This window comes from Emydura macquarii, unplaced genomic scaffold, assembly GCF_026122565.2.
Source record: "Emydura macquarii macquarii isolate MOO-44397 ecotype Brisbane River unplaced genomic scaffold, CSIRO-AGI_Emac_v2 contig_3390, whole genome shotgun sequence".
Classification (NCBI taxonomy): domain Eukaryota; kingdom Metazoa; phylum Chordata; order Testudines; family Chelidae; genus Emydura; species Emydura macquarii.
In genome coordinates, this window is record NW_027133527.1 from 2,024,707 (window position 1) to 2,042,961 (window position 18,255).

General features: G+C 46.6%; 1 protein-coding gene across 4 annotated transcripts in view; it reads right to left on the bottom strand.

The window, feature by feature from the left end:
* Nucleotides 1-18,255, bottom strand: part of PEMT (phosphatidylethanolamine N-methyltransferase) — an 85,524-nt gene that overhangs the window by 21,151 nt on the left and 46,118 nt on the right. For all 4 annotated transcript variants that reach the window (XM_067534129.1, XM_067534126.1, XM_067534128.1 and 1 more), the window contains exon 4: nt 7,498-7,643. In XM_067534129.1, coding sequence (XP_067390230.1) covers nt 7,498-7,643 — 146 coding nt within the window. The remainder of the gene's footprint in view (nt 1-7,497; nt 7,644-18,255) is intronic.

Below are 18,255 nucleotides of genomic sequence, written 5' to 3' on the forward strand. Positions count from 1 at the left end.
GCCAAAATGGGTCAGACCAATGGTCCAGCTAGCTCAGTATCCTGTCTCCGACAGCAGCCAATGCCAGAGGGAATGAACAGAACAGGGCAATTATCAAGTGATCCATCCCTGGTCATCCAATCCCAGTGTCTCGCTGTTGGAGGTTTAGGGAACATGGAGTTGTGCACCTGGCCAGCTTGGCTAATAGCCATTGATGGACCTGTCCTCCATGAACTTATCTAATTCTTTTTTGAACCTCATTATACTTTTGGCCTTCACAACATCCCCTGGCAACAAGGTCCACAGGTTGACAGTGTGAAGAAGTACTTCCTTTTGTTTGTTTTAAACCCACTGCCTATTGATTTCATTGGGTGACACTGGTTCTTATGTTATGTGAAGGGGTAAATAACGCTTCCCTATTCACTTTCTCCATACTAGTCATGATTGTATAGACTTCTATCGTATTCCCTCCTTTGCCCCATCTCTTTTCTAAACCTGCCTCCTTTTAGGGCCTGAAAAATTATATCTGCTTTTTGTCTGGTAAGACAGCAAGGGCCGTCTTACTATTTGTATGTACAGCACCTAGCACGAGGCCCTGATCGCAGATGGAACCTCTATGCACTATCATGATACAGATAAATAACATTGTGCCTGCAAATACCCAGGCATACAAATGAGGGGAACTAGACATCCTAACTGTGTGAACGTGCCTTGAATCAGGTAGTAATATATCTCCAAATCTACACAGGCACTCACTTCCATTGGCTCCTGCAATAAATTTGTTTACTGTTCACTATTAAAGTACATTTAGGCTTCTATTAATGCAGTCAACAACATATGTGCACCCCCCACACAACTCTGCAAAGCATAGCATGTTCTTTGTCACACGGCCACGGTGCTTCAATTCCATTACCCTGCTTTCAAATGAATTCTTATTGCACTAGGAAGCTTGAAATTTTGCGGAGAAAAGCCACTGGTCTGCAACTGAATATTTCATAGAAGGGACGGCAAAGACAAAGAAAGCTTCTGGCAATGCCCCGCTGATTGTACTGGGAGCTTCTGGAGAAGGTAAATGCTTTTACTGCACGGGTATGTTTTCTCTTTGGCAGGTACAAATCACAAAGGAAATGAAGTCTGAGTATTGAAGCCAAATCGATGGAAGAGCTGATAATGGGAAGAGAGAGAGTTTGCTGACCCTTGGAATAAGTAACAAATCAAAGATTAGAAAGTGCACAGTGCAGAAAGGGAAAACAAACCCAAGAACGCTGAATGGACCATTTCAACTAAGAAGCTTTTAGTAAATATCAGGGATGTAGCAATCACTGCAGTGCGAGAAAACTTTCCCCCACACAATACTGTTCTCCCTCAGGCCCAGCTACACTTTACAAAAGGAGGCTTATGTGCTACAATCCTAGATCCAAACACTTTCCCTCCCCCCACCAAAATTTTTTTTAAAAAACACACTATGGGAAAGATGAAACTGGATCTCTATTTTATAATTGGCCCCTACTCTTGCTAATGGGTTATATCAAAACTCCAGAAATTTAGACTCAAACTGTGAAGTGTTTGGGATCTGAATGCATTGCTTGACTATCTCTAGCTCGAATACTTCCCAGGTTCTAGGTAAATGTCATTTCCACAACCTCTCACAAAATAATATCCTTCCCTCCCATCAAAATCAGTTGCATTGCCTCCAAGTCCGTAGCAAGCCTTTTGCTAGGGCTGTGTCTGTGTTCAGCTGTGCTCAGGTCTCAGCTTTCCCTCTGTAATGAACAATAATAGGATGGTGGAGATTACTCGGCTTGGGGGCACTGATCTAGATGGAGGAAGAACTCAACCGAACCTTTGCCCAATCTCAGACTGAACTCCTTGTGACTGTTTTGAGATTCGAAATAAGTTTGGTTTGTTCCTTTTGTAGCTGTGACTTTTTTTTGGGGGGGGGTGCTTCTGCAGTTCCTGGGTTAAGACAAAAGAGGAAGCAAAAATCCCAGGAGAAGGACAGTTTTTCCAGCATTTCCAGCTGGGTCAAGGCTAGGCGATACTAGCAATCTTAGGGACCACCCGATTTGGTAAGGGGAGTGGAGAAGCTTTAAAGAATAACAAATAAAACTAGCCCTTACGTAGCACTTTTCTTCAGCAGAGCTCAAAGCACTTTATACAGGAGGTAGGCACCGTGTTACAGATGGGGAAACTGAGGCATAGAAAGACGTGACTTGTCCAAGGTCACCCAGCAAGCCAGTGGCCTAACTAGGAATAGAACCCAGGTCGATCTCCTGAGTCCCAGTCCAATTCTCTAACCACTAGGAAATACTGCCTCTCTCCAAATCCTGCCACCTCCTGTGGGCTGTCCATCATCACTGTAGCTTCTTTTTCTCTGAGGGTGAGATTTGCACCCCTGGGCTGAGTGTCCACACGAGCTCTGGGCACCATTTAAGTCTCAATTAAGCCTGCAAAACAGGGACCAGCCCTTTCTCAGGAAGTGGGAGGTTGGGATCTGGATCCTGATTGCGGCTCCCCGGCGCAGGAAAGAACTCAAGGTGCCTGTCCTCTCTGTGAGGTGCAGCGAGGGGTCATCACTGTTGGGCTTATTTTGGATCTCTTTGGTTCGAGAGCAGGTTTGTGTATAGGTCCGGCTTTGTACAACCTCCTCTGGAAACCGCCTCTGCTTTAGCTGACTATCAAGCCGCACCACCACTGCTTCTCTGTGGAGATTAATAAGTTTCAATATAACCCAACTGGCAGCGTTTGGTCAAGTTGGGTTTACTTGAAATCACGGCCAATGCTTTCTTTGCTGGAAGGAATAATGAAAATGGAGACAGATGGACTGAAAAATATACTCCTTCCCTCATACGAAAAAGCCCATTCCCTCTTTTAAGGCAACGATCAACCCCTTATACATGTCAGAAAATAGGGCAAACAGCATTGGGAACAGGGCATTAAACTAGAATTCCAGCAAGCGCTTGGCAGCTCTGCAAAATTGCTCCAATTGTGAAGGCACAGTGAGGAAAGGAAATGCTGGTGAGCTGGCCCCAGTGACCGCTGAGAAGAATGATTTTGTGCGCGGGAAGGAAAACGAAGCTGCATGAACTGAAATGAACAAGCGCTATAGCTGCAAAATAGAGCATTTAACCAACACTGCTGTGTGGGAAATGGAGTGGCACAGAAAAACTGGTTTGGGAAGAGTGACTCATTGTCCTCCATAGGCTCCAACAGTTTAGCCTACATTTAAAAGGCAAAATGCTTTGCAATCTCCAGGCAATTTAAACAGATTACTTAAAGAGGCCGTTCAGAAGCTGTTTTTCTAGTCCATTCTACCCAGTCAGGGACTTACGTGGCTCCATCATTGTAGCAGAAGACAAAAGGGAACTTGATGTTGCTGAAGGGTTGAATCCTGTTCCAAGAAGTTTTTGAGGCCATCAGGCGTCTCTGGTTACACCAAAGCTTTCCTCTTCCTCGGATGTACGCTACGAGCAGACACTCGGTAACGCAATGACCTCATTCTTACTGCTCCAACACAGCCTTCCTACCCCAAAGCAAAAGTGATGTCCCACCAGCGCTAAAGAATGCGCCCTGCTTCTTTTTCCAAGATAAAGATGCCCGTAGTTTCAAGGATCAAGCAGAAATGCACACTCCAAAGACATCTCCATAACCGAGAGGAAAACCATTTCTGAGCTGTCCCGGGGCGAGTCCCAAAAGGGATCCCAGCACTGTACTTGTTATTGCTGTATCTACGGTAGAGTTCAAGTTGGTGGCATATCAGTAATTCTACTGCAGAGATGAGTCCAGACCCTAGGTAAACCAGACTCAGGTCCAGTCCCCTCCTAGGATGCTCTGTTTTGGTGGCATTTCTCCTCAGCACCCCACTCTCCCCTCGCATGACTGTCAATTCTTTTCCTTGGATTGCTCAGCTCTGTCCATCTGAGGCCACCAGCACAAGCGACGTTCCCGCCATAGTCATGGCTAGGCAGAGTTTAAGGCCTCATCCAGGTCAAGAGGGTATTAACCAAGCATAGAAATTTTATTCTGTAGTTAGTGGAGTGTTTTGGGTTTCTTTTCCTACTCAGTCATGATAGGCGGTAAGCCATGGAATCTCAGATATAATCCATTTCTGTGGCAGAGGCAGCTTCTGAGGATAGAGGTGAATATGCAACACTTGATCTAGGCTAGTCATTAATGCCAATAAAACTTCCTTCTTCCTCACCCATTTCCACACAGGAGAAGCGGTCTAAGGGGAAAACTGGAGCCGATCGGAACAGAGTCGATCTTTGCATTTCCGCTGACTCTGACTCCTTTGTTGGTTTTTAGTGGAAATTCAAGTCCAAAGGATCCATATAGTCAGTGATGGCTCAGGTTTGAGGGAACTAATTTGAGACCTGCTAAACGTCTGGAGTGTCAAACCCATTTTCACAGGGACACAGGACACAGGGAAGAGGGGAAACAAGGCTTCCAGGACTCTGGCTCTCTGGTTTCAAGGCTCTAGATTTCAGGAGTCAATCAGATTCCCTCCAAAAGGAAGAGGAAATTGTGGTGGTGGAGTTGTACGCAAGGTGGTTGTCAGACAAACACTGGTGGGAAGCGTGGGCTGGGTGGGTGAAAGATGAACCCTAAACGTGGAGGACAATCTATTAAGGAGTGATGCAGCACAAACTAGTGGTCAGACCCTACATTCTGGAGCCCCGGGTTCTATTCCTGGTTGCAACACCTTGGGCAAGTCAATGCATCTCTCCATGCCTCAGCTTCCCCCTTTGTGAAGTTGGAATGATCATTACCTCCCTCCTTCTGCACAAGGAGACTGCGAGGATTAATTGAATGAGGTCCGCGAAGCACTCGGAGAGGCTCAGATGAAAGGTGTGATAGAAATTAAGAGTATCATTACTGAAACCAGCAGGAGCGGCCTCTTTACTTTGATATTTATTGTTACAATCTGTGTTTCTTTCTCCATAGACAGGATTCCACACACACCAGAATGTTTTCAAAACCAAACCAAGAGAATTATCCTCCAAATGTGAACGTAAGGATGGATACAGGATGCCGCACCCAGGTGGAAATGAATTTAGATTATTTACACGGTGGCAGGTGGGAGGAAAAGGGACAACGAACAGACCTGGGAGGAGTGCAAAGCCAAAGAACACACTGCGAGCAAGACCCTGCTTAAGTCAATGTTTGAACTCCCCCTTGAGATCAAAGGGCCTCACATCAATCGTGAATAGATGGAGACATGTACTTCTGCTCCATTCACTGCTCAGTTTAGCTGCGACTTTCGTGTTTCTGCTGCAGAACATGATGGCATTCGAATGAATTACCAACAGATCCAGAGCATCAGTGGCATATTTCAAACATGGGGCAGCAGTGGAAGTGCATTTGATTTAGAATGTAAACTCTTTGAGGTCAAGGACCATCTTTTTGTTCTGTGTTTGTACAGCACCTAGCACAATGGGATCCTGAGGCCATGACTGGGGCGTACAGGTGCTACGATAATATAAATAGTAATTCAGCTCAAAATACCAGGTGAATAAAGCAGGGAGGCAATTAACATATTAATTGGCAGAGTAACATCCATATTGCTGAGATTTCTTTTTCCTGCTTTCTGTACTATAGAGTTCTTTTTTGTTCCTACTGTACATTGACATACAAGAATCCATGGACATTCATTCTGAGGAGACAGTCAAAAATGAAGGTCCTGCCTGCTGCAACCACCCCTTTCCCGTCCTCTTTGACGTCAATCAAGATCAGGGTTGCCGAGGGATAACCGAGGGCATGATTTGATTAAGGCACTACAATGGAGCCATAATGCAAGCTGGGAAGAATGTGGGCCCAGATTTTTAGACCCATGTGCATTACACGTGCAAGAATCAACGTGCACAATTTACATGTGCAATTGCAGTAACTGCATGCACAATCGCAGTAAACATGCAGGAAAATAGACCAATTCTAAAGATTTGGGTTTGAATATACTCTCAGTGGGATTTTCACGTGAGCTTTATTTAATTGCATGTGTGCTCCTAAATCACTTAGGCACAGTTGAAAAAACCCCACCCTCAGTACTTAAAAGGATTCTTTCTACAGTTATAGATCTACTGTATAAAATTACTGAACTAACAATTCTGCGCAAGGCAGTTTCATGGTTATACCACACCTCAGTACTATAAATCCAAGACGGACTATGACAGGGTTCTTGAGCTACACGGAAGAAAAGGAAATACCATGGGAAAATCCCCAACCACTCATTTCTGGATTAGATTTTCAAAAAAGATTACCGGGGGATTAAAAGAGGGTTAGGGTAAAGGTCTTGGATTTATATAGCACATTTCATGCAACTCCTGCCACTTAAATGCTGTCACATCAGCAGTGAAATGCAATGGTTTAACAGCACACAGCAATGTCTTTGGCAAGGAGGATATTAGTGCAACAAAACTCTTGTCAAACGATGAGATATTATAGCAGGACAACGTATGTTCCTAGACAAAATGCCTGGGGCCTGGTTGGGGAAAATACCTGGGGCCAGCTTTGCTGAATGCACCGTTGGTGGAGGATTCCTCTCTTTACTTTGTTCGCTGGAATTTCTCTGCTCTCAGAGGTGATTTCTTAAATCAGCGGATTGCAAGGGTCATTTCACATAGAAGCCCCTGCAAGGATTTCATAAGGCTACTTCAGCACTTTGGGCTTTTTTCTTTCAAATTTTATGATGATCCTAAAAGTACCTTTAAAAAAAAAAAAAACCACGCATCTCCTCTCCCCGATATGGAGGAAAGAAGTCGGAGATGGAAACAAGGTTGATGTTTTCAAAGCTTTGCTTTTTCTGTGCACCATTCCTACTGACGGAAAACGGAGTTCCACAGAGTTGGCTCCTTCCTATGGGGAGAGGGGGATGTTTCCCAATATGACTAAAGCACTTCAGAGCCTACATCTCTCCCCTTTTATTTCAGACTGCCCAAGGCATGTAGGAACAGCAGTCTCATTGAAAGTCAGTGGGAATTAGCTCCCTGGGTCTCTTTCGGCACTTTTGAAAATTTTACCCAAGACCTTAAAACCTGATCTCCTGTCTGCTCTCCTTGGGTCAGACAGCCAAGGTAGCTAGTAGCTTTGGGTGGCTTGCTTCCAACTTGAGGCACCTGAAAGGGGCCTGAATTTCAGAATCTGCTGAGCATCTGGCCCTTCACGGTGTCTCAACCAAAAATCAAGCCATCAAAAGTCACTAATCACCATTGAAAAATATAGGCTAGATGCCACATAACCAGAGAAAGTCGTTCTAATTTATGTCTACACCACAATCTAGGGGTGCGATTCTCAATTCCCACATACATGCCTGCCGTAGCTCAAAGACAGCTAGCACCGCGGGAGCATAAATAGCAGTGTAGCTGCATTAGCACAGGCAGTGGCAGCATGGTTTAGCTGTGCCAACTACATACCTACATGCTTCAGGCCGGTTTCTACTCAGCATGCTGGGAACATAGTGTAGTCATAGCCTGGGTTGCAGCCAATGAAAATTGCAACGTGAATGAGCAACAGCAGCCTTACCCAAAAACGTCCCAATGAATCCCAGGGCTAGAAAACTGGAGATGACAAACAAGAGTCCTATTCCCAGAATAGCCAAGCCTGCGTAGTAGACAGAAAGACAATCCAGACTTTTCCACTTCGGCTGGTTCTGCATGGCTTCCGTGAAACTGTAGGAAAGAAAATAAGGGGCCGTTAGTTGCAGTATCTCTTTAACTGCTCGACTGGTATCTTTACCAAATTTCTTTTCCATGCTCTGTAACCTAGACTCTTTTTTTCCATCTGGAGCTAATCTCAGAATATGGTTCATCAGACACTCTGATTATTTCCTGAGAAAAGCAAAGTGCCCAGAGTTCATAGGCAACAACAGCGGTGATTGACACGGTCATTTTTTACTTGGAACCCAACACAGTGCTAAAAATATTAACTTTCTTAACTGCATTTTATCTCACACACACGTACGCTTCCGGGAAAAGTCATCTGCCTTGTTCACAGTTATTATTTCAGGCTCTAAAGCCTGCAAGGAAGGCAGGACTTACACAAGAATTAACAGCTGGGAAAGATCTGCTGCGTTATCTTGTCCATCCTCCCCTGTATACCTTCAAAAAAACATTTTGCGGAATTCAGGTTTTAGACATGTGCTCAAGATGACTCAGAGCTGGAACCTGAGATGAGAAATGCAAGATGGAGGGTAGGTTTGGATTGGTGAAAAGACAATAGAGAAACTCTTCCCAGAATATACCTGACAGATACATTCTAAAATAACTTCAAGGAAGCACAGGGTTACAATCACATGTTGACTTCAACATTTAGGGGCCAATCCTCTAAAGACTTACTTCTGAGCGTAGTACTTATGGCCCTAGTGACTTTAAGAACTATGCCCAGGAGTAGGGGTTGGTTCGCAGGATCAGTCTTCTAAGTACTATTGATGGAATACATTTACATCTCAACATGGGATAGTGCTTTTATTAAGAAATGGAGAAGAGGTGAGAGGGTGTGCAAATTTATGCCCATCATTTTTATGAAAACTGTTGCCATGTAAGGCACAAAATTGAGTTTTCTTTAGTGGTCACCCTAAATGCTGAAATTAAAGTTGAGTAAAGATTTGAATAGATTGCGCGAACCTATGGTCCAAAGTCATGGTTTTTACAAAGTGGTCCTTCTGAGCTATACATGTGACACTGCACCCATTCCATGTAACTCCCTTCACTAACATATCTTAGCTATGTTTCCGTATGACCCCAATTTCTTCGAGTAGACAGCGTACAGTTTTATTCTGCCCATGCACTCTGATGTGGCTCTTAATGTTGCCAGTTCCCACGATTTTACTGTGAACCTCGTGACGTTGGTGTGTTTCTTAAAACTCCAGCTCCCAGAGTCATGGGAGTACACGAGAATCAGGTTTTGGGTTTTTCTGTTGTTGAAATGAAAGCTAAAAGGTTCTAGTCTTCATACGTGAAAATGTGAATACTTGAAAAACCAGAAGGCAAATAAATACTGGGAATTTTTTAAGTCTCGTGATTTTTAAACTAATCACATGACTTTTGAGGACCCGAATGATGGTTTTTGAACTCTTGAGTTTGGCACTACCATTTAAATTAACTATGGATGTTATTTTCCTTTGCCCAAAGGGCAAACTGCGCGTATTCTTCTGCCTTTATGTATTTATTTTCATTTCAGGCTAAGAAAAACAAACAAATAAAGAACAAAGGTAAAGTCTTCACGAGACAGCGAGCAGATGGTGTCTACCCGTAACATTCTGCTATTCATATTGGTAGCTGACACGACAACCAGCCTGAGGACTCCTCTGCGTGAAAAAGATACGGAACACCTAAAACAGAATGACATCTCCTGTCAGTTACATATCTACACACATCCCCCACTCTCTTCATCTCCCTCAAGCTCCCTCTTTCTTGACACAAATAAACCAGCCTGCACTGGCTAGTCACAGGGGTCATGAGAGCAATCCTACAACGTGAAGGTGAAGCATTTGCCACGTCATTTGCCACGTCAGTAGTTACCACTCTTGGGTGCGCACAGATGCATGCAGTCCACTCCGGCTGTCTACAGACAGAACATCCATGGTGAGTCCGTTCAGCCCTGCACTGCTGCCAAAGGCACTTGGGGCTGTAGATGCCATAAGCTAACCTGCACAACATAGGATTTCTCTTAAATTGCAAACATGCAGGAGTAGGCCAGCCACAGAGAGCGTGCTCTGACCCCTTCTCCGAGGTATTTCTATCCCTCTTTTTCCTCCATTTGATAAAGAAGCACAAGGTCATGTCTCTGCACAGAACCAGTTTAATGTAAATCGGTTTTTAAACTGATTTAAATTAGCCCGTGCAACAGGTTGTGTGGACACTGTTGTTTTGGTTGAAACCAGGCCTATTTTGGTTTAGTTTAAATCGATTCGTAACTGCCAGTTTAAACTAAGCTGAAATAAGACTGGCTTAAATTGAAGCTATAGCATCCACCCAGCGTTTTGCACCAGTTCAACTAAATCAGTTCAAAAGCTAATCCAATGCAACTTTATCATCTAGACCGGCCCCTAGACATGGCTCCATCAGACTGCTGCTAACGGTGTTCCTTGTGCCACTCAGACGGGGCAGCTGCACAGAAATGAAGATTGCTCTTCCTACAGGGACCAGACAGTGGCTGGTTCAGGAGGGAGGACCTGAATTGAGAACCAACTCAGACTCCCCATTTAGCAGTACATGGCCCCGTAACTATACATCTGTGTTCGAGAGTAAGAGGGAGGCAAGGAGCCCATTTACTACCATGCTGTGATTTACACAGCCCTGATTCCCCTGCATAAGCATTCTGATATACTCTCCGCTATGCAAAAGAAGCGGGTACGCTGCTGCAGATGGAAAAAAGCCAAGGGGTCCTGTGAGCATCTTCTAACATTACAAGCTAATTTTGTACCTCCGCATATTGCATCTCACCATCTCTTCCATCTTCTGCTGCTTTCATCTACTTCCTACCGTTCTGCACAGCCCAAGGTCACTCCAAAGCTCTCTGCAATGGTTGTGATTATGTGACAAGCCGGTTACTCACATCAGCGGTAATAGCAGGTGGAGTACGTCAGCAAGTTACATCAAACAGAACATCGCAACCAGGTTTGCCATCTGCCAGATCAAACGTTTTGCCCATGGCAGATAAAGGGAATAGGCCCAAGAGAAGCCATTATAGCCGGCACTTCTTTATACTTACAAGGCTGGTGGGATATTTGTGTGTACAGACCCAAGTCCTGCTCCTGCCAAAGCCAATGGCAAAAACTCCCTGTGAAGCTTCTGCTTCTGCCACTGATTTCAGCAGCTCTAGGAGACAGCTGGGGGAGGCCGGGCATGGCCCCCGGGGCAGCTGGGTCAGAGCAGGCTGGGGTAAGCCTGGCGTGGCCTGTTTTTTTTTAACACAATCTGCACAAAACTGAGAGTGAAACAAGGAGGAGGACAGCAAGAAAGGGACACTGCCCGTAACAAAGGGCAACCTTTTGTCATTTTGCCTGCTCACACTCAGATGCCGCTCTGCGTAAGCAAAGCGCTATACAGCCTATTAGAGCAACCCCTAGGGATGCTTCAAGACTCCTCAGTCATGCAGATGTTGGCAGATTAGGTCGCTGAGGTCCTAGCGCAGCATTAAAGGGACTGCCCCTTAGTTGTGCTAGGGCACGTCTACACTGCTTTGGCAAGTAAGGGGTCTCAAAGTGGGCAGGAAAGACCCCCGCAAGGATTCCCTCGCTGGTCAGCACAGAGCTAGTGTCTAGGCTCTACATGCCTTGCTCTCAGTCCCCAGCATCAAAGGTGTTCTGCAGGCATAGCAGAAGCATGGCTAGGGCACACTGAACTAAGGCTGTTCTCTGCTTCCCAGAGCTTACCTTACACAGCAACCCTGAGGCTGCTCTAACTTACACAGAGGAACCTGCGTGGCCCCAGAGTACAAGGAACACAAGGGTGGCATAAAGCACAAGGATTGGGTAACTGAGGATCAGACCTCAGGACTTTGCGGCCAGCACACGACTGTGGTTTGTTTTGGCCCCTCCCTTAGCCTTATCTCAAACGATCTCAACCTCTCTTTTCATGCTTGGATACTCACACAAACATTAGTTCCTCTAACCAGCCTGTCTGCTTGGTCCCCTGGTGCCTAGCTTACAGCTAAGAGGGAGGTGTTTGCAGTGAGATAATGTACAGTCTTCCCCTGTAGTAAAGTTTTATATCTTCCTACACAGACTCTCTATTTGCATTACACATGAAGACTGCGGGACTTTTCAGAATTGGTAAATAAACCTTGGAGGCATTTATTAACTTGTGCCATGACAATCAACACATGGAGTCTTCAGCGCCTCTAATTATTTTTGCATCTGCAACATGATGTTGGCAGCTACAAAACAATCTTATCACACCGTACAGCACCCTCGCTGTGTCAGAAAGGCATCAGCCAACCACCCTTAATTTGGATGAAAGAAAAGTAGTAGCACGTGTCATTAAAATGACATACGTCTCCGTGTCACGCTCCTTGCAACATTTGTTTCGGACACGTTGTCTTTACTGTACCAGCCTAGTGTCCTACCAAAGCACCATGTAATCTGTTACTAGGTGGAGACAATTAATTTCATGCTGTGTCCGAATAGGTTTGAATTCCATTGCAAATAGGAACCCTATGACCCTTCTTGCTGTAAACCCCATGACCTGAGAACTTCCCTCTGTTTCATGCAGCCAGGGAGGGGATGGGGAGCAGATAACCATCAAAGTGGGCGCTGGGCATGACCCCAAGACACGTGCATGGAAGCTTAAACCCACTGACCTAACGGCCGTCTGCCTATGTACGGTCTGCATTTCAAAGGCACCGATCACCGTGGGATCCAAGCACCTCTCAGAAGGAGTAAGAAGTCACTACTGCATTTGGACGGAAGAACATGTTCTGTGGCACCGCTTGAATGGCCTGGGAGAGGAAGTTGCATCCCGGGGTCACTTTTCAGCACCACGGCTGCAGAGCCCAGGATGGATGTTCAAGCAAAGGCTGGCATGCAGAGGTGAGCTTTGCATTGCACGCTGGAGGCAGTGAGGGCTGAGCTGACCTCCACTTCTGGGAGAAGTGCATTGCACAGCTAAGGGCCCTCCATAGAGAACGTCCTGCCTCAGCCCCCAAGAACATCCATCCTGGGCTCTGCCAGCTGCAGCCTATTTGCAGATGCTCATAACTCACTCAGTGCAGCCTGATGCAAGAGAACGTCTGTGCTGTCCGGGCAGACAGGTCGCCTGGTTCTGGCTTCTTCTAGTTTCCACCAGCCAGATGGCATTTTCAAAAGCCAGTACTGATACATTAAACACTTCCCCAATGTTTATTTTTCCATATAAAGAATTGCTGCAGGTGGGGTCGGGAGGAGGTTTGCATTAGGAGTCTGGCCAACGAGGACCAGTTACTGGCCCGCTTTGCTGCGAATGCTGCTGCTAGGTAACGAATAGGTGCAGCTGCACTGATCTGGAACTGTCTGATTAATTGCAGCACCCCACTGGCTGCTGCCTGGTTTACAAGCCCAGCAGCAACAGCAGAGCACCCGCTGCTCAACGTATTCCTGGCCTGCTCCAGTCCCAGCCCCCAGCCCCACCTCTGTCTTGGCTTGGGACTCCCGGCTCTGACCCTGAGTTATGCTTCCTCATCGTGACTTCAATTAACCCTTCGGCTTTGGCTTCTAACTCCCAGATTCGACCCTCGGCTCCACTTCAGGACCTGCCCCTTGAGTTCAGCTCTAACTCATCAGCCAAACTCCTGCTCCAACCAGGAGGCCAGACTGCCCCCGACTCAGTCGGCATCAGGCTGCACGATCGCAAGTGGGAGGCGAGATGTCTGTGAGTCAGTCTCTGAAGATGTGCTCATCAAGGTGGGAAAGGTTTCAGGAACCCCTGCCTTAGCCCACAGAAGTCCTTGCAGATGAACCCTACAATAACAAAGCAACATGTGCATCCACTGATGAGTGTATATTACAGGTTCCCCCTCTGTGCCCCATCAGCACAGGATGTGAGTTGGTTATAGCCACAGGTGGGAAGCGTTGGCACTTTAGCTCACGCTGCAGCAACTCCTCCTTTTAGTTCTAGTTCAAGCCCTGATGTGTCAGCCAAGATGGTGGCTGTCGCACAGGCGGATATGCTAGAGAAGGATTATTAGTCTGTGTCAATAAACAGAAATAAAAATGTAAAAAACTTAAAGCGATCTCCCAAAAGCTGCGGTCTGCGCAGGAGGCTGCATAAAGTGACAATGCTGCACCAGATATTTCTGTAGGTTGTTATGGATGGGTTTTTTAAAATTAAGAACCCAAGGTAACTGGCCCCGTCCTCCCCATCTGTCTCCATAACAGACACAAGCTCGTTGTGATGATCCATCTGTTGCTGTGCACGTGATGCTAACTTTATGAGCCAAAACAAATGGACTAGAAATAAACTAACAAACGCGGTGTGAAACGGCGAAATATAAAACCCCATAGAGGTGGGAATGATTTTAAAACTTGCACCCACACAGAGGTACAGACATAAAAAGCAGGAAGAAAACTTATTTGGGTTTACAGGAAAGGAAGGGCTTTCCTACAGGTTGCAGAAGGGAGCCCAGCCAGGTACATAGGGAACAAACACCGAGACTGTCAAGAATAGAAGCCTAAAGCGAGGTTACTGAAATCAGTGAGCTCAGCACACTCTTGATCACACCAGCACCTTGGATTGCACCTGGAAACGAACTGGAAGCCGGTACAGTCTCTGGAGCAGAGCTGCAACATGATGCTCCAGGTGTATGAACTGCCACCAGCTAACGGGGGACTGAAAACTGCCCCTGTTGATTCTTTCAGGCTGGCTTCAGGTCTGACCCACGCACCTGCAGTAATAACATGGTGCAAGCACTTTCCATTTGAAGATCTCAAGGGCCTGATCAAGATGGCTGGGTTGCTGCTGTCAGAATGAGCACTCTCCCCACCCACCCCCCATCTGCCCCACAAATTTTAGCCTCCAACTCAACACGGAGAACTAAAAATGGTCACGAAAGAACTGGAAACAGGAAGGCAGACAGCATAGCTGGAGGATGTCTCTGCAGGACTGAGCAAGATTTTTAATGACTGGGAAAGTCTAGGCAGCGGTGGGAAGTTATTTAGGGTTATCACAGTGAGAATTATGCAAGTGTTTCTTCCTTAGCAGAGATTTCAGGTGCGGCAAATATGGAAGCTGCTATAATGATACTGGCACCGAGTCTGCTATTCACAAAGCCATCCTGCAACCCAGGAACAATTACAGGCAACGGGGGGAGGGGGGATTAGTGCAGTAGAAGATCCAATAATTCACCTGCAGTGAATGCTACAACCAGCAGAGTCACAATAACAGAGCTTGGATTATTTGAGAAAAAGGTTTCTTCCTGCCATGGCCATCAACAACTCCTTTGCCCGTCATTTTCTTCACAGCTTCATCTCACCAATAACTACTTAACTTTTCTAACAGCCACCGTCTGCACATTATTTAGGTCAGTATGTAACTGTTACCTCAATATCTTCTCTCCCCTGCTCTGCGTCCTTGTTGTCACACTTTCCCTATGACATCAAAGGGCAGACGTGGGGGGGAAGCTGCCCGTCTCAGACCATACACAGCTACTTGCTCTTGACTGAGTATTGATCGGAGATAAATGAAAGTATAACTCAGGGATGGGAAAGATTTCCTTTTAAAAACCACACTAGAATCCTAATGGTTGGCTTGTGTCAACAGCTATTTTCCTCTTCTCAGGCTACGTAATATCCACACCTCTGACTTCCGCGCTTATTTCCTGACCCTTTCCAATTTGAGGCTTGTAGGAGTAAGTGTGGAAGAAAGGCACTCTGGGGTCAGATCCTCAGCTGTGTATGTGTGTGCTGCGTGTCAGCCCCCTTGCATCCCTCAATCTCAGCCCACAATCCCTTTCAGATCGACTATTTCTACGAGGAACCCTGCAAAAAAAAGCGTGTCCTTTCGTTAGCGTTTGTTCCCCTCGTTTGTTTGACAGCACGGTGTGTATGGACAGCTTCTCTGTTTTGCTGCTGCTCGGTTGCACTTCCTGTCTCGTGCCCTAGCATGACAACATTGGGACAGACATTGCAACCCACATACAGTATCTTTGGGGGGAATATATTGCATTAAGGTTATAAATGGTTTATGTATCACTGCGGGCCAGGGATTGTTCACAGCTCTAGGGGGGAAAGGGTTTGCTTTAAGCTCCTCCAATCCCACAGCTTCTAAGCATCTCCGGAGAGGTACCACCCTCCGGGGATTGCGTATATTGGTTCAAACTGGGTTTTCCAGAGACCAGAGGACAAAGAGAGGCTTTTAACATAAAAGGGCTGTCTTTAAACTGACTCAGGGCCTTTTTCCTGATCCAGCAAACGGACAGGTCCTCCAAATAAAGGGCCGCCCCAACCCACACCAAAGGGTTGGACAGGCCTACTTGGGTTCCATAAGACACCTCTGGTAAGCATGTAGCATGCATCCAGGAACTATGATTGGGGGGAAGGGGTTAATATGTTTTCTGTGTGATGCGTTTGCCTTAAGAACACAGGTGCTCTCTTTGTGGTAACCAGTAACTGCTGGCAATGCACCGTTCATGGTCCTCACAGAGAAAGTAAAGCACAGATGATGATGGTTAGACAGCCTGGCTTTCCCAGGATCCTGCAGTGTAATCGAGGGAGCTTTGCAGCCTTAAAACCCCCAGTCAGGAAGGCAAGAGGTGAGAGTCGCCACCCAGTGAGGTGGTAGCTGAGAGCTAAAAACCTTAAGCAGATGCCTTCGAGGGAGCATGGAGAGGGAATACAGGTGCTGGTACCATGAGCTGTGGCAGACATCACTCTCATGCACTGCTCTAGGAGGTGCGTGCAGAGCTCACGGATGCTGCTCCCCTAAGCCCTGCATTTCACCCGCAACAGCAGCAGGGGAGACGAGGAAGCCTGATAAACTGTCCTTGTAAACGGAATTGTAAATACTCCTGCCCAACGCTCTGTAAAGGGACGTGCGTTTTAAAAAAAATTAGCCCATTTAAAAGAAATTCAAGTTGACAGTGTCCCTTTAAATGATACCGCAGCGCCCCGTGTTAGATCGTCTGATTCCCGTTGTTCATTCTCACCCGGTGTGGGTCATGAATCATCAGCACTTCTGGCAGTGACGAAGTATCAACCTGCTGCTCCAAGAAAATCACCTGCATCAGAGATGGCTTCTTAGGCAAGCAGGAGCCACGTCTGAGAGATCAGCCCAGTAACATAATACAGCTCTTTGAATTCAGCCTGCTCACAAGAAGAAGCCCTAAAAGCAGCGCAGGAAAAGAGGGGCCACCCTTCTATGCTTTTCTTGACCAATGAGAGAGTAGAGAGCACTTGGAGCCTCTACCTACCCAGACGCTCAGTGCCCCCTTTGAGGAGGAAGATTCTCCATCCCCCACAGCATGCCACAATCCAACCCGTGCTTAAGAAACCATCACCTAATGCAACCGTCCTCTCCCAGTGTCTAACCTCCCATTCCTGAGCAAGCTAACTGAGCAGCTCACCAAGACTCAACTCCAGCTCCATCTAGACACGGCCAATATCCTGGACTTCTCCCAATCAGGCCAGGGCATGGAGCTGGGATGGCACGGGATTTCTCTCTGGCCATGGGCATCCGTACTCATGTTGCTAGACCTCTCTGCAGCATTGGAGATGGTCATCTATGAAATCCTGCTGTCCTGCCTTGGGTGACCAGATAGCAAGTGTGAAAAATCGGGCCGGGGGTGAGGGGTAATAGGCGCCCATATACGAAAAGCCATGAACATCGGGACTGTCCCTGTAAAATCGGGACATCTGGTCACCCTAGTCCTGCCTGAAAGGCCTGGCAGGGCTTGACACGATAACACTGGGATGGCTTCGTTCTCCTGGGACCTCAGTTTTAGTTGAGAGACTCCAGCGTGCAGAAGACAGAGTTCAGTGACTGGCTCACAGATCTGGAACTCATCCCCAGAAGGTATCAGGATGACCAGGACCCTTCGTGCCAGCCGAGCAAAATGTAAACCCTCCGTCCTTTGCCCAGCCCCCACACCATAACACTATCCAAAAATAAATCGTAACAAAACCCAACTAAAATCCAGTCTGGGCTAGCCGGAGAAACGTCTCTCTTTAGGTGTGTGCAGCGAAGTGGCGTGGTCTCCCTCCGAGACTGACAGAGAGGGGCCGGCCACCCCTTCGACAGTGTGCATGTTCACGTCATAACTGTGGGAGGTGCTCAGATACCATGGTGATGGGTGCTATAGAAAATCATAAAATCACAGAATCATAGGACTGGAAGGGACCTCGAGAGGTCATCTAGTCCAGTCCCCTGCACTCATGGCAGGACTAAGCAATATCTAGACCATCCCTGACAGGCATTTGTCCAATCTGCTCTTAAAAACTTCCAATGACGGAGAGTCCACAACCTCCTCGGGCAATTTATTCCAGTGCTAATCTGCCCTGACAGGTAGGAAGCTTTTCCTAATGTCCAAGCTAAACCGCTCTTGCTGCAATTTAAGCCCATTGCTTCTTGTCCTGTCCTCAGAGGTTAATGAGAACAATTTCTCTCCCTCCTCCTTGTAACCACCTTTTATGTACTTGAAAACTGTTATCCTGTCCCCCTTCAGTCTTCTCTTCTCTAGGCTAAACAAACCTAATTTTTTCAATCTTCCCTCACAGGTCATGTTTTCTAGACCTTTAGAGAAACCAAGATAGAGAGGAAAATAACTGGGACTTGAGCATTCAAGTTCAGAAAGCACTGCAAAAAGAGAAAC